The 15304-nt window shown below is 33.0% G+C and overlaps 1 protein-coding gene across 5 annotated transcripts; it reads right to left on the bottom strand.

Moving 5' to 3' along the window:
* Positions 1-616: 616 nt before the first annotated feature.
* Positions 617-14940, bottom strand: LOC124848115 (Transducin/WD40 repeat-like superfamily protein). Of its 5 annotated transcripts, none has more exons than XM_047325750.2 (16): positions 14818-14940; positions 12025-12345; positions 11422-11554; positions 11229-11278; positions 10968-11058; positions 8575-10226; positions 7044-7169; positions 5834-5906; positions 5499-5544; positions 5308-5380; positions 4329-4394; positions 3109-3186; positions 2851-3023; positions 2548-2594; positions 1322-1574; positions 617-1229 (listed from the first exon to the last, which is right to left on the bottom strand). In XM_047325750.2, exons 2-16 carry the CDS (start codon positions 12339-12341, stop codon positions 880-882), a joined length of 3528 nt encoding a protein of 1175 aa, XP_047181706.1. In that variant the 5' UTR covers positions 12342-12345; positions 14818-14940; the 3' UTR covers positions 617-879. The 5 variants fall into 5 exon arrangements, with proteins under 5 accessions (XP_047181706.1, XP_087952436.1, XP_087952437.1 ...); XM_088096310.1 differs by having other exon boundaries at positions 12025-12392; positions 14818-14931; XM_088096311.1 differs by lacking the exon at positions 14818-14940 and having other exon boundaries at positions 12025-12165; positions 12242-12345.
* Positions 14941-15304: the final 364 nt, after the last annotated feature.

Below are 15304 nucleotides of genomic sequence, written 5' to 3'. Positions count from 1 at the left end.
ATGTTTTTAATGACTTGAACAGAACGCGTAGCCTCTGTCATTGCTAATACCAATTGTTGTAGAAAATACCAGTCTAGGATAACAGATATACCAAAGAGCAAGAAACAGCAAACTAAGAGACAGCCACACAGAAGTAGAAACAGATACTGCAACAACTCTTCCACGGAAAGCATCAATCACTTACCACAAATATTGCAACAACTTTACCTGGAACAAACTTCATTGTCATTTAATAGAAGGACAAAGTAGAATACTTTTCAAATTTTTTGGTTATAAGAACTTATGTGGAAAAAGCAAACCTTTTCACTTCCGTACAGAGACCGATTAGTTGCTAAAAGAATTGTGGCTCAAGTGTTTAATAAAATTACTTTTGTAATACAGATTTCTAAAGTATAAAAAATATAACTTACCATATGCAAAATATAAAGATATAACTTACAAAATCTTCAAAGCCTGATAATGATGTCAATAAGTTTTTTATTCTTTTGCATATAGAAATCAATCTAAATTTTAAAACTACAGAGACTAGATTACGTTTAACTTACTTCTCAGATATATAGTTAGACCTATTTGAAGATAGAAAACGTTTAAAATAAAAAATGATATTAAAAAATAATGATAAATAACCTCAAATTTAAAATTAAAATAACAAAATCAAAACCTTACATTAAATTATAAATCTAAATCTTAAAGAGTTCAAATCATATCTAGTGTTTTATGGAGCTGCTACAAAAGCAGAGACCTTTTCCTGCCTTATAAATCGATGTTACACATTGAGTCGTCACTTTTACTATCATTTTTTCTGGGTTAATCTAAATGTTAAGATTATATTCACATCGAGGCAATTTACGACACCTAATTTAGGAGGATTAGATGCTGTCATTTCTTCAAGGCCCATTTCTTATCAATCTCAGAGTAAACAATCTCCTGACAACGTACGAGTCCACAAGCTCCTCCAAAGGACAACCATCTTTCACTGCCTTTGTTCATGTTCCATCTCACTTTGTGCAATGCTGCCATTTTGGGAGGGAAGGTTTCAGGTATATTCCCAAAATCCGACTTTTCATTATCAGCCTTGGCAATGATTGGTGGCACATCATCTTTGCAATCCACATCTGGTTTTTTCTTGCTGCCACTATTCAATTTTGGCATGTTGGGCTGCTTAATAGAATATAAAGCTTCCTCCGACCCGGATTCCAACAAATCCACATTCTCACCAGCACCAAGGGCTGCAAAAATTAATTGTTGATAAGAAATCTCAGCTAAACTACGGCAGCTAATCATATTCATATCATGTTATGGTTAGCATAGCAAGACTGACCTGAAGTCTGAGAATCAAAATTTGAAGTTTCTGTCACTTGATTAAGTGCATTTTTGTATGGGTTAGTCTTGGATAACAGGTCTCGGAAAGATTCAGCACACCGACCCTTCTCAGGTAGCTTCTTCCACAGACAAGGAGCATTTGATACAGGAGTGTTGATAACTAGATTTGTGTTCTCCTCGGTTACTGACCCACAAAGGAAGCGTCGGGATCGATTACGTGCATGATCTGTCTCCACTGATTTGGCAGTAAGCTGAGTATTATATCAAAACAAGCTCAGGATTACTTTCATTTGTACAAAACATTAATCAAGGATTAAAGTTATAGTTTTGAAAAGTTCATTAACAAATTTGATATGTACTGTCAACATTATACTTTTTCCTCACTCAAATCCTTGTTCCTTAAGGAAAACATCAAGGTCTTAATTTAAGGTTAGTCATCAATAATAGTCACAAGACAAGCAGGGCATTTCATTAAAAAGCACCAAGTGCTCTGACACATGTGCACGTGTTTTGGTATTCAAGTCATTTTATACACTTCCCCCCTACTGTTCAACATGCCAATGCCAATCCCTTTATTTTTGTATCACTAAACCCTCTCGAGCCATACCCACAACCCTTTCTACTAAGCAACAGTTTGACACATAAGTTAGTAGAACTATAGGAGGGTTACTTGGATGCACGAGTGAAATTATATTTACCCTAAAGTTCATTTAGCTTATTCGGCAGTAGCACTTCTCACCAATATCATACATTTTAGAAAAAATCACCATGGGTTCATGTCATCCTAACTGTATAACAGGTCTTGTACTCCTAATCTTAAATACGAAAGCCTCTAGTCCAATATATACGACAAAGAAATTGAGTCGTTAGTTACATAAATAACGGCTCAGCATGCAAACCTTTGGAGTGATTAGTCATTTGGGAAATATTAGCTAATAAATTTTACATGAATTATGGGTTGTGTGCGAAAAATCAACTCTATTATATCCTGCAGTTATTATGTGGAGGTACATATGCAAAAAGCCCTTTTTGCTTGCACTAAAAAATTAACAATGCGTAAGCCAAAACTTCCTCGTGTTGAAAATTGAAGTTCAGCTTCGGAATAAAGTGTGGGATTTGAAAACTCTTGACTATTGGTCATCAAAGCAATTGATTTTAAGAATCTATCATGTAAAAAAAAGGCACTGCAGGTGATTCCAATCTCCAACAAATTATAAGAATTACCTGAAAACGAAAGGCAGTACCGTCTGCACCACAATAAGCAAGCATGCCTAACATAATAAAAGCAAATCCATCATTTTACAAAATTGCAGTAATGATAATTAAGTAATTTAGTGCCCGGTTATGATATTGAGTAAACAAACGAGGACAAATTTGTCATTACAAGAAAGTCTGTTCGCCCAGACATACTATTGGTTACTTTACAGAGTAAGATCAATAGTACACAAGTATTTTAATGCCAAAAATAAAATATTTCTAGCAATAAGATTACATAATCATATTGTTAATGCATACCGAAAAACACACCTGTTATACGTGACACTTGAACACTCCAAATGGCAAAAGATGCATATGAAGAACCGTGCAACCCAGGTTGTTTTTTTCCACTGTATACTTCTCCAGTGACAGGAAGGTCATTTGCAGCCTTCGCCAAGCTAATGGTTCTCATTGTTCCATCTTCAAAGGACATAATGATGCAACTAGAAAAAGTACCAACAGAATCATTCTGCGTTCATTACATTGACAATTTAGACAGCATTTGATTAAGTTAAAATGATGTATTACCTTGGCTTTGACAGCCAATCCAAACTATATATGATTCTCGGTGCAGGATGGAGGCTCCTCAAAGGACGAAATGGATTACTACAAACAAATTTCCATTATAAAGCAAACCATTGAAAACAAGTTTACCAGACACAGGCTAAACGTAGTTCCTCTGTAAACAAGAAATCATACACTTTGACTTGGAAAGATACAAAAATATGACCTTCATAGTGTTGAAAAAAGCAAAGCTAATTGTTAAAATTATGATTGTTATTATATTGCTTTTGGATGTATGCACCTAATCTAAGGGTAGTGTTATAGGATATAACTTTTCCCTGGAATGTACTCTTTCCTTTTTTTTCATATATATAAAAAGTGCATCAGCTAAGCAATTAACTCATTGATTTTTTTCATCACATTCAAATTCAAGTTGGTATCAAGAGCTCTCTGTCTTCGGATCAACAAATATCCTATGGCTTCGGCCACCTTCAGCTACCATTTCATTTGACTAAGTCAGGATTAGGTGCACCTCGGGGAGTGTGGCCAAGCTCCAGTAATTGGGTGAACCAAAGCTTCATGACAGACTGCCACATACCGATCACCAACCATTAGCTTTTCACCAAGCACATATGTCCCTCAAACTACCTTCCCTGTTTCAGAATCACATCCGATAGCCTCCGTTTGTCTAGCCATGTCTTTTGGGCACACTTATGCCCTTATCCTCTTAGTTTGATGCCCTTACATAGATGGTAAAGGCTCACTACTCATCTGAAAAATTCAACCATCAAGGTCAATTTTCTTTGGTGCCAAGTGTTTCAATAGCTTGTATTTCTCAATTTATAGAAGGTCAAGGTCTATGGATACTTGACTCAAGTACCTCTAGTCATATTTCCAGTAATCATTTTTCATCCTCATTTATCTCTTCCCCACAAATTCTCCACCTTGTTAACCAATGGATCCAAAGTTACATATGAAAGAATTGGTCAAGTCCTTTATCCTTTTTTAAACCTTAATTATGCCTTGTATATACACTGTCCTTATAAGGGAGAATGAAATTGTATATATCCACACTGTCCTTAATTATGCCTTGTATATATCCTTAAGAAGATAGAAACTACCATTTTAGTTTAAGGGATAATGAAACATAACTATTAAATATTGACGTTTAAAATTACCTTAAAAAAATAAAGAAAGAAATAACAAAGTAAACAAAAATATTGAGGGCGAAATAACAGACTCACCGCAGGTCCCAAAACTTAAGACCTTCATGTCCAGCAGTTACTACTATATTAGAACTCTCTGGATCCCTGGAAAATTATAACAAAATCTCACACTGCTTTCAACATGAGGGTAAAAAGATGTGCAACTGATTTATACATAGATTAATTCAGGTATATGATGTTTGCATGTGTAATAAACTAATGCTTTTTTATTGAAGCAAGCTTCATCCGAAAACAAAGGTGCATGTGTACTCCTCAAACAAAAAAAAATTGACTTACAAACCATATCCAGACAAAATTGGTGGTATCATTTTACTTTTCAATAGGAAAGAGTTTGATTAAGAAGGAAATAAACCAGCTAAATCAGAATTAGCATCCTCTGGGAAAAATTAAATAAGAAAACGGAAATAAATCAGTGATGGGTATGCACCAATCATGAAGGTGGACCTAGTCAAGAAAGAGGTATGTAGCACGGATACTGTTAGGTTTCTAATCAAGAAACCTAAAGAAAACCTCACTAACACACGCACAAGGCTCACACTGAACACTGAATAACCTCCACACGTATTATTAACAGCAAGAAAGTCAGATACAGGGCAGCTATGGGAGCCTAACCTCCCCCACAGGAATAACGAATCCTGTACAAAGAATACAAGTAGTCCAAAAGTGTCTTTCAGCAGATAACTACTACCTATATATACAAGTCTAACCCGCGCCCTTTCTAACTGTTAAGACAGTTAGAGTAACTAACTCTACTAACTCTTCCTTCTCCTCTCATAGACTCTTAGTCTCCTATCAGATACTAACAGGTACTGGACATGACATGGATACGACACTTCAAGATGTGTAATTTCCAAAATATAGGATTGGGGGAGACAAATCTATATATGAATTATTTAAATTGGAAATCAAGATTTATGTATTTAAGATAATAGATAAATAGAAATAGAACCATATTCAATGCAACATGCTATTGTTGAGAAGGTTCAGTGTTACTAACCCTTCAAATGGAGCCCAGGCAACTGTTCTAATAGGAACCGTATCCCCACCAAAACAAAGCACAGGCATTGTATCTGCATAATGCAAATTTTGTCAATAAACAAATAAAGTGTCAATTTATTTTTCAATATAGCTACCTTCCCTCAACCAAATAGGTAAACAGAGACAAACACCAAGTAACAAAAATATTACCATCACATTTGGATGAAGAATTTATACAAAATTTCCACAAAGCAACCTAAACAAATATAAATCAAATGGCATTAGAAGTGAGAAGTGATATACATTGTGAATAAAAAGGATTTTTTATGACAATAAGCTGATATTTAAAAAAAAAAAAACAGTGCTACATAAAACATCATAAATAGTAAATACAGGATTATTGGAGGAAAAATACTACGAGAAATATTGAATGCCTCCTTTTTCCATAATGAAACTTCATAGAAAAACCTATTTCCAAATTATTAGAGCAACGCAAACCTCAATTTAGAGAATGAAAAGTACATAAATTGAGTAAGGAGTTATACCGTTCCATCATGGCAGCCAGCAAGTAAATAGTCATGCGGGGATGTAACTGACCACTCCACTGTCAGTGGAATGCTGTGAGATCAGACGATGGACTAAATTAAACCACATTCAGGATACCAAAAAACATAAATTAAACATGATTATGTAACTTCAATAATATTCTGCAGCTGAGTTCCTGCTTTTAGCAGTCTCCACAATGGATAATGAGCAGACTATAAACAGATAGTTCTAATTCAGTAAAAAAACCATTCACTGGAAAAAGAAATTAGCATAGCAAGTTCTTTTTAATGAATATTAAGTTTCTATTTAAAATAAATCTCAATAAAAGCTAATTTTTCCTTTCTTCAATAGCACCTCGTAACTTTTGCAATGAACAAAGTGTCTTGGAAAACTAATGCTTTTAACCCTAAATTAACATAACAAAGAAAGAGCTTAATTTAATGCAAACTCTCCCCCAACGATTTAATCGGTGGCCCTTTGTATGAAATTTTACTCTGGTTTCACTATGCAGAAAAAGTTTTCTGAATAGGGATTCAGTACAGCCAAAACAAACACATTAAATCATTAGTGTGGTTCACTTTTCAAAAAGGATAATGTCCAGTAGCATTTCATTATTCATGAGATTACCACTCTAGTTACAAACAAGCTCTAAATAGGACAGAATTAGCACCAAAACAGTGAATCAATTTGGTACTGAGAGTCCTCAGGTGTTAATGCAGTGGCAAAGCAAACTTCCATAAGAGGCTACTTGGGAGGACAGATCCTCCATTAGCAGTCAGTTCCTGATTTCAATCTTGAGGACATGTCCATTTCAGAACGAGGGAATACTTTTAGGAATAATTTCAGGGAGTAAAATAAACCAGTATCAGCAGGTTTAGTACAGGAGGAAAAGGGAAAAGGGTCCAACTGTAATTTTGGTGCAGAAAACTGAGTTAACTAAATTAGTTTGTTTTTAGTTGTTATATAGGATATAAATAACTCTTCTTTTGTTTTGGGAGGCAGTGTTCTTGATAATTATTTTAATTGGATTTTTCCAGTGTGAAAAGAATAGTGCTCCTTTTGGGGGTATACTTTTTATACCTTTGGTCTTGTGTGACTTTGATTCTTAAATCAATAAAGAGGAATTTCAGATAGATATCATTGCTCTGAGTGTAACTTGGTTCTTGGTTAGGATTTTGAGTTTTTATTCAATAGAGCCCTAAAACATACCTTTGTAAATTACGGCGCCTCAACATTGAGCATTTAAATACTGGCTCCAATTTTATAAATCGTGGATCAGTCCCCTCTCTGTGCATATAAATTTCTCTCAATACATGAGGAAGAGGAACCTCCCACCTGCAATGACAAGTGAAAACAAAAACAAAAGTCACCCAAGTTAGTGTTCCTCAAAACATCTTACACTTGATAAAAGAAACTTGATTTTTCTGTGAACAAACAATGAAGTAATCATTATGAAGGAACTAGATTTATTAATTTATTAGAAGCCTTTCTACTAAAAATAATTTCAAAGAAACATTGAAGGCAAATTTCATGTATTGTATTCAAAACTTGCAAAGCCACTACTGAAGTTTACGATAAAATTAGAAAAAACTGTGTGGTCACAAACACCAGAAATTATGAACTTAGGTATGGAGAAGCAAAAATTATCAGTATTGAATAAATTATGAAGCAAGATAAATCTCTCCTCATTTTCCTCCCCACACAAAAAATTGTCACATTCTTCTTTCAAACAGAATTTAGCACTAAAGCCAAAAAATGTATAAATATAAAAGTAAAGTATAACTGAATGATACAAATGAATGACCATTTTGACTTTTTATTGACACAATTTTAATTTAGCTTTTACACCATGTAAATAACCAGCTCCATAATATGTAAATACAAATAAGAAATGGAATATAGTTAATTAGTTAGTTAATCCACCAAGTGTGGCTCATAGTTGTATGCTACCTACTAATAAATAAGGTAAGACTTTGTATTTTCAACTAAATGATAATAACAGGTGTGCAATACACACTTTCTTTCATCTCTCTGTTGCTCTCCTCTTTCCCTATATCCTCACTATTTTGTTTCCTTTTCTCTTCCCCACCTAAATTGTACATCATACATTAACTACACTACAAACTGATAGGCAAACTATATGATAAATGTTTGCCTGGCAAACACTTTGTTCTTGTGCACAATAGTTTGCAATACACTTCATTCAAACTATAGCTAGTTTCAATCCTTGTTCTCTGTTTCTATAGTCGCCCTTTGTGTTGTCCAATTATGTCTCCTTCAAGTTCTCATGAAATCATTATTGTGTAGTAGTATAACAAATTTGCAGAATTTGAGAAACTATTTTCCATTTTTATAGATTGAGAACACACAGTCGACTAGCTTATGTTTGCATTCATTTATTTATAAATAAAACAAAAACTTGAAACAATGACTGATGCTAGTTGTGAAGCATCTTACTACATATGAAGTAACTGAGATACAGTAAGTAAACAACCAGCATAATACATAAAAGAAAAAAAAAACAAATTAAACAACTAGACTAACGTAGAAATGGTATTATCTCAAACAGTATTATACTAAAATTAGAATTGTATTTGTTTAAAATATACAAATTTCAAAAACTTCAGATCTAATCAAGGAGTAGTAGTGACAACATTTAAACAAAGTGGACAAAAACAAGAAATCATAAACCTTCAAGAACAACAATTGCAAATAGAGAATAAGGTTCAAGATATCTTACACTTCCAAAGATCCATTGCCCAACACGACAGCAAGATAGCCCATTCGGTGTTTGCAAGAATCAGAAATGCTAGTAGGTCGCCATTTCACATCCCATGCCACTTTTCCATTATGAGCTAGGCATGAAACTACTCTAGGCAATGTTACATCTTCTGGAATAGAACAAGTAGTCGGTGTAGCTTCCAACTCAGAGGTAGAACATAGTTGATAATTTGCCTCATTATCATAGTGTAGTGGCTGACTTATATCTTGGTCACATCTTCCTTCTCTGTGATTAATTTTCAATCCACTATTTTTAACAGTAGTTGTTGAAAAAGTATTGCAGGCAGAAACAGCCTCCTTTGTATGTCTTTGTTTTGTAACAGAACATTGTTGCAAAGCATGTTTGTTGCAATTGTCATGAGCCATATCTAGAGAAAGAAACTCAGCTGAATGCACTTGAACATCAAGAGGCATAGGTTCATTCTCAAAATTTGGATCATTTGGCATTCTTCCTATTGAATTTGATTCATGTCCTTTTGGCCTCTGTGCTGATTTTTCACTACAATTGTCAAGAGACATATCTGGAGAAAGATCTTCAGCTGAATCTTCTGCGTTTTGAATATGAAGAGGAGTACATTTATTGCCACAATTTGGATCATCTGTTGTTACTCCTTTTGAATTTGAATTTGTTCTTCTTCTAAGCCTCTTTATTAGTATTGACTTTTCATCACACTCTTCATTTTCTTTAGCTCCATTTTTTCTTTTGTGTGTAATAAATTTTTTATTGCTTTCAAGATTCCCATCTAAAGACCCTGTAGAATTTTGTGCAACTTCAACATCACAAGCTGACTTGTTCTGAGACTCACATTTCATATCATCCACTGCAATTACTATGGAATTTTTTCTAGGTCTTCCTCTAGGCCTCTTTATTTTTGTCAATTTGTCATTTGTGCCTCCATCATTTTTAGGAAGTATTTCTTCATTTTTTTCATGATTCTCAGCTGGAGTAGGAAACTCGGTAGAATTTTCTGGAGATTGAATAGCAAGAGCTGACATATCCTGGAGCTCACAGTTCATATCATCCACTGCAATTACTATGGAATTTTTTCTAGGTCTTCCTCTAGGCCTCTTTATTTTTGTCAACTTGTCATTTGTGCCTCCATCATTTTTAGGAAGTATTTCTTCATTTTTTTCATGATTCTCAACTGGAGTAGGAAACTCAGTAGAATTTTCTGGAGATTGAATAGCAAGAGCTGACATATCCTGGAGCTCACAATTTGCATCATCCACTGCTATCACTGTTGGATTCTTTCTAGGTCTGCCTCTAGGCCTCTTCACTATTGTTGATTTATTATTTGCACCTCCATCTTTTTTATCACAATTCATATCATCCACTCCTACAACCATTGGATTTTTTCCAGGTCTTCCTTTAGGCTTCTTTATTTGGGTTGATTTGTCAGTTGTGTCTCCATCTGTTTTATCACAACTCATCTCATCCACCACAGTTGGATTTTTTCTAGGTCTTCCTTTAGGCCTCTTTTTATTTGTTGACTTGTCATTGTGTTCAGAGATATTTAGAAGACACCATATTTGTATCACACCTCTCCCAGTAAGTGGGGCACCCATTTTGTGATAAGAAGAGCCCGGTGGATGAGCGGCAACAGCAATAAACTAAAAAAATCATCATGTAGAAGTTCATTTCATGTGCAAGGTTGGCAGAAGAAAATGTTTATTATAGTTTATATTTTCATGTCTATAGTAAATATTAAAGCTTAGTTTATCAGTTCAATACATACAAAAAGTCCAAGTGCAGATGAACAAATGACCAAACAGACACAACATTATTCAAAATATTATAATGTGCATTTTCCCTTTCATTTAATGCATCTCAATTTATTGCAGATAAATGGATTTCCAAAAGAAAAACCAAAGGAGCTCATGTTTAGAATAATAGTTCAATTAGATAGAATTGAAAATTAGTTATGGACAACCAGGGATGTCAAGAAGAAGATTTGAGAATATATACAAAAGAACTTTTCCTTTTAAGATTTGGTAATTTCTCTCCAACCACCAACAACAACAACCATATCATGCTGCACCCAAAATATAGTTATCTAATTAAAAGAGTCATAAAGCCATATAAAACAAGCTTAAAAGATTAACTATCTTATGAATGTGACAAAAATTAAACAAAATAAAAATCTCCAAACATCATTATCCACTACCAATAAATAGCCCTATAACGTTGGTAACAACAGTACATTAAATTGGCAAAGTTATACTTATCATCCGAGTCACTCCGACAAATTAATCAATTGGATTGTATTCAAGCGTTAAAGACTTCTCACAACAGAAGCCAAAAAACTATAATCAGACTTGATTTGTGTTAAAGGAAGACAGCTAACCAAGTACCTCACATTTTATTGAAGAATCAGGTTTTTCATGCGTTTGAGGACACCAATCTAATGCCCATACAGAGCCTCCAACATTCATCACAAAATCTCTGCTCCAGCAAAACTTGAGGTGTTAGCCAAAATTAAATAATATAGGGCTAAAACGCTTAAATTTATCAGCAAGTTCAAACATAATTGTTATTGATTAATAGAAAAATGCACTATAATGACATAGTCAAGACAATGAATAAAACAACAAAAATAGCTGTCTTATTCGTACCTGCATTCTTGAGATATGACCTCCCTAGGTTGCTCCTTTTGCATATCTTGCTACAGAAAAAAACAAAGATATACAATGATAATGAGTTGGAAGACTAGTTAGTAGTGATGAATAAAAAGGTAAATGTCATAAGATATGAATAGCCAAAATTGGCCAGGAAACAAACAAGGTATACAATATAACGTAAATGTACCTCAGGAACAGAGGCAGAAGAAAACGGGGGCAAATTTATGGCACTGACATCTTTTCCCTCAAAACAATCAGAACTCTCGAGTCCATACACAAATTTAATGTTTTTTGATGGATATTTAAAATCTCTCCATTCTCTGCACATTTAACATCAACAAAAAAAAAAATTAAGGGCTTATTTTGGAAACTTCTAAAAGCTAGGACATCGGGCAGTTTTCAAATACAAGGCTTTTGGTGACTACTAATATTATTCTTTACAATGGTTCTCAAACTAACAGTGCAAAAGGTTTTTTCTTTTGCATTACTATCCAACCACAAACTGTCATATATGATAAATTTGTTGAATTTCACAATAACTATCTTAAAGGTCATACTAACAATGGTTTGAGATTGGATGACCATGGATAAATTTTTACCCATTAAACTCTTCTCTGATAGAGTTCTAAAAAAAATTACAATATTAATTCACATAGTAAGAAACAGAATAACATTGTTGACTCCTCTTATATAGACATAATCACTAGGAGGATGACTTCATATTGTACCTAATTTATAAACATAAGATTGAATGCAACAGAATTTCTTCCAACAAATTTGTTGTTTGTACCTTAAGAAAGTGACTGAGGAAGACATTCTTTGAATCTCCATCTGGTCAGTAGCAGCAACGTCGTCTTCTTGCCCACAGAGTCTGATAATGGTGTCCATGCCTCGGAAGAAATTTTCAACCGAAAAATCGAACAGAGCAATCCTGACACCATTGACAGCAGTAACATCAGCACCATTGTTTTCAGTTGCAGAATTTGTTTCGGATGTTTTCACAGAACCTCTCTCTGTGGCTTGCTTCGCCGCCTTCTTCTTGTTCTTTTCCTTCTCATTGCAATCCATTAGCTGGGCAACGTAAGCATTCGCCTCTCTGTCTTCCATTCCTCTGTGAAGAATAATTGAATTTGTTTTTATGAAACCTGGGTTCGAACCCTAAACCACAATAAGGACCCAATTTATTTATATATAAAATATATTTCCTATATAAAATTATTTGATGATAATTTAATTACCCTTTTATCTTTTATCTATAATATAGAAGATATACACTCTTTTACATATTTTAAAAAGGATTTCATTCCAAATAAAAACATAAATTAATAATGCTAAATACTTTAACATCAGATAACCACATAATATCTTCACATTATTTTTTAAAACCATTTTTACAAAATTAAAGTTTTTAAAAAATATATAAATATTATATTATTTAGTTCAATTTAAATTTATTTTATAATTTATATCTATATATAAATTTTATAAAACTATTCTAAGTATCCAACGGTGGCTTCAGTCCCCGGGATAGCGATGGCGATGGTCCTGGTGTGGTTGTCGCTTGAGCTGCACCTGGTGAAGTTTGGAGATGATGGAGGATGGAACCAACGCTGCGACGAGGATAAGAGCGCGACAGCGGCTCTTAAATCACGACGGTGATGTACGGTCAGGACAGGATCCGGTGTTGCATTAAGTTCAATAAAAAGAATATAGTACTAAATTAAATAAGAGATTAAAATATGAGAATAAAAGACTAATTAAACTTAAATAATATGACTAATATATAGATTTATTATGTATGGTTATACAAACCTATTAAATTATATATGTATTTTTTAATTTATATATTATTAAGTTATAATAATAAAATCATGTAATCATACTATTAAAAAATTTAAATCATATGTAACTTTATAAATTATTAATTATGATTCAGCGAATTAACTAAGTCTATATAATCTGAAATATGTAAGATCCATTATAATCTGAAATATGTAAGATCCATTTTTATATACAATTTTCATTCACATTTTATTTGTTATAATATAAGTATTAACTGACTAATTTTATAAATATAATTAATAAATAACTTTTTAAGAATAATTATTGTTTTGAATATTTTGTATAAAGTTATAACATATTTCTCTTTTTTTTCTCTGTTTTGTTTTCTATGTTATATTTGAATGTTAAAAGTAAAAACAATAAATATTTCTTAATATTTAATATTTTTTATATATTAATCTAATCAATTTATATATATTATTAATTTATAATACAGACAAATATTCAAAGAATACACACAGACACGACAGAATTTCTATTTATGCTAATATAAATAAACTTGATTATATTTTTACCAACTTTTTAGATATATTTTATTGAATGTTGTATATTATAATTATAATATGTATATAATTTACAGATTTCACTTTTATTTTAAACTTAAATTTAATAATTATTTTTAGTTTTAAATTATTTAATAAATTTTGGCTATTTGTAATCTAAAATTAAATTTTATTAATAACTATCACGGTACATGCATAATTTCACGAAACATGAAAAGTAAAAGATAGAAAGACACATGTGTATCACTACACTGTATAAAATCTATATAAATAAAGAAAGAAGAATTCAAAATAAAATACTTTTAAATATTAAAATAATTATTACAACTTTTTTCTATAAAATAGATTGGAATCAAAACTCAAAAAATAAGATTGTTTAAAATAAACTAAAATAAATAAGTAAATAATATTATTGTCTCACATTAGGCTTTATGACCACTTCCTTTGATTAGACGGTTTATTTTTAAGGAGTTTGAAGTCAAATAAAAAAAATATAAAAGAGTGAGGAAATCATCAAAATGTATAAATAAATTGGAAATGAAATATGTCATGGTCATAATGGAGATAATTAGTGACCATATTTCATGGTTTGAAAATCTTTCAGCGTGTTTATGTGTTCTTCTACTAAAGGAGATTATTTTAAATTGGTATCCGAGTATTAGGATTTTATTTTTACAGTTTAAAAATATAAATGACCGTATATATAGTTTAAAAATATTTATTAAAGTTAAAAGTAAAATTTTGAAAAAGTTAGAGGTACAAGATGAGATGTTATGTTAAAAGATTAAAAGTGAAATTTTTATTTGTGAAAACGAGATATTCGGAAGAAACACTCATTTTAGAAATGCCATTTGGTCCAGGATCTGATTTTCCCTTCTTCTCCAGAAAAAAAAAAAAAAAACAAGGGTTTCCAACAGCCCCTGCCCTCCATCCGCCGAACAGCGTCACACCTCCCTTTGGGCGGCCAAGAGCGTCGCCGGCGACGTCATCCACACCGGACGCAGTGGTTCAACCTTTTCGTTCCCCTTTTTGCGCGCCAGGATACTTTGGGTTTTAGAATGAGGAGGTACATACGGGATGAGAGGCTGTTACTGGGCAATTGGTGGTGCCAGACAACAGAAAAGAGATGGAAAAAGAATGGAGGATAAAGAATGTTGAAGCAATGCGAATGACCATATATAGACAATAGCATAATATTAAAACCAGATATGAGAGTGTGTGAAAAGAGTGGTGCTTACTTGGCTCTGTTTTCAGATGACCCTTTTCCTCCCTTCAATTGTCCAATCCTTCTCCCGCTTACCTCCTTTGGTTCTTTCCTCTACTTTCCTCCTTTTCTGATCTTTTGTTTTTTTCATTCTAGACTTCTTTTGCTTTATTTATGTAGGAGTAGTTGTCGCAACCGGAATCGCGACGCACGACGATCAAAAAAATGAACGGAGTTTTGAAAAAAAGATTTGGAGTCGCCACCATAGTTTATTCTGGAAAACTATGGAAAAACCATAAAATGATAAGGCATGATCTGCGAAAATGAGATTCTTGGTTCGAGAGTCGGTTACGCGTAGGGAAGGTATTAGCACCCTACAACGCCTGCCCTAAGGCAGTACCTTTAACTAAATACGCGAATATGATGTGGTTTTCAAAATGTTTAACTATCCCCTAAAATAAAACTCTAAATAAACAAAATATATTTTTTAGTTTTTTGGGCCCGACAAGGATTGACCTTGC

This window comes from Vigna umbellata, chromosome 8 (genome assembly GCF_029865625.1).
Source record: "Vigna umbellata cultivar VRB3 chromosome 8, Vumbellata_1.0, whole genome shotgun sequence".
NCBI classification, from domain to species: domain Eukaryota; kingdom Viridiplantae; phylum Streptophyta; class Magnoliopsida; order Fabales; family Fabaceae; genus Vigna; species Vigna umbellata.
This window is presented reverse-complemented; position numbering and strand designations above follow the sequence as displayed.

What these genes read in the sequence shown, in the direction of transcription:
- LOC124848115 (XM_047325750.2), bottom strand. Translation starts at nt 12,341, where the DNA reads ATGGAAGACAGAGAGGCGAATGCTTACGTTGCCCAGCTAATGGATTGC. An exon ending in GGCAATGGATCTTTGGAAGT is followed by an intron (nt 7,170 to 8,574) that starts GTAAGATATCTT and finishes TTGTCATTGCAG; the next exon opens with GTGGGAGGTTCCTCTTCCTC. An exon ending in CTGGCTGCCATGATGGAACG is followed by an intron (nt 5,545 to 5,833) that starts GTATAACTCCTT and finishes ATATTTGTTTAG; the next exon opens with GTTGCTTTGTGGAAATTTTG.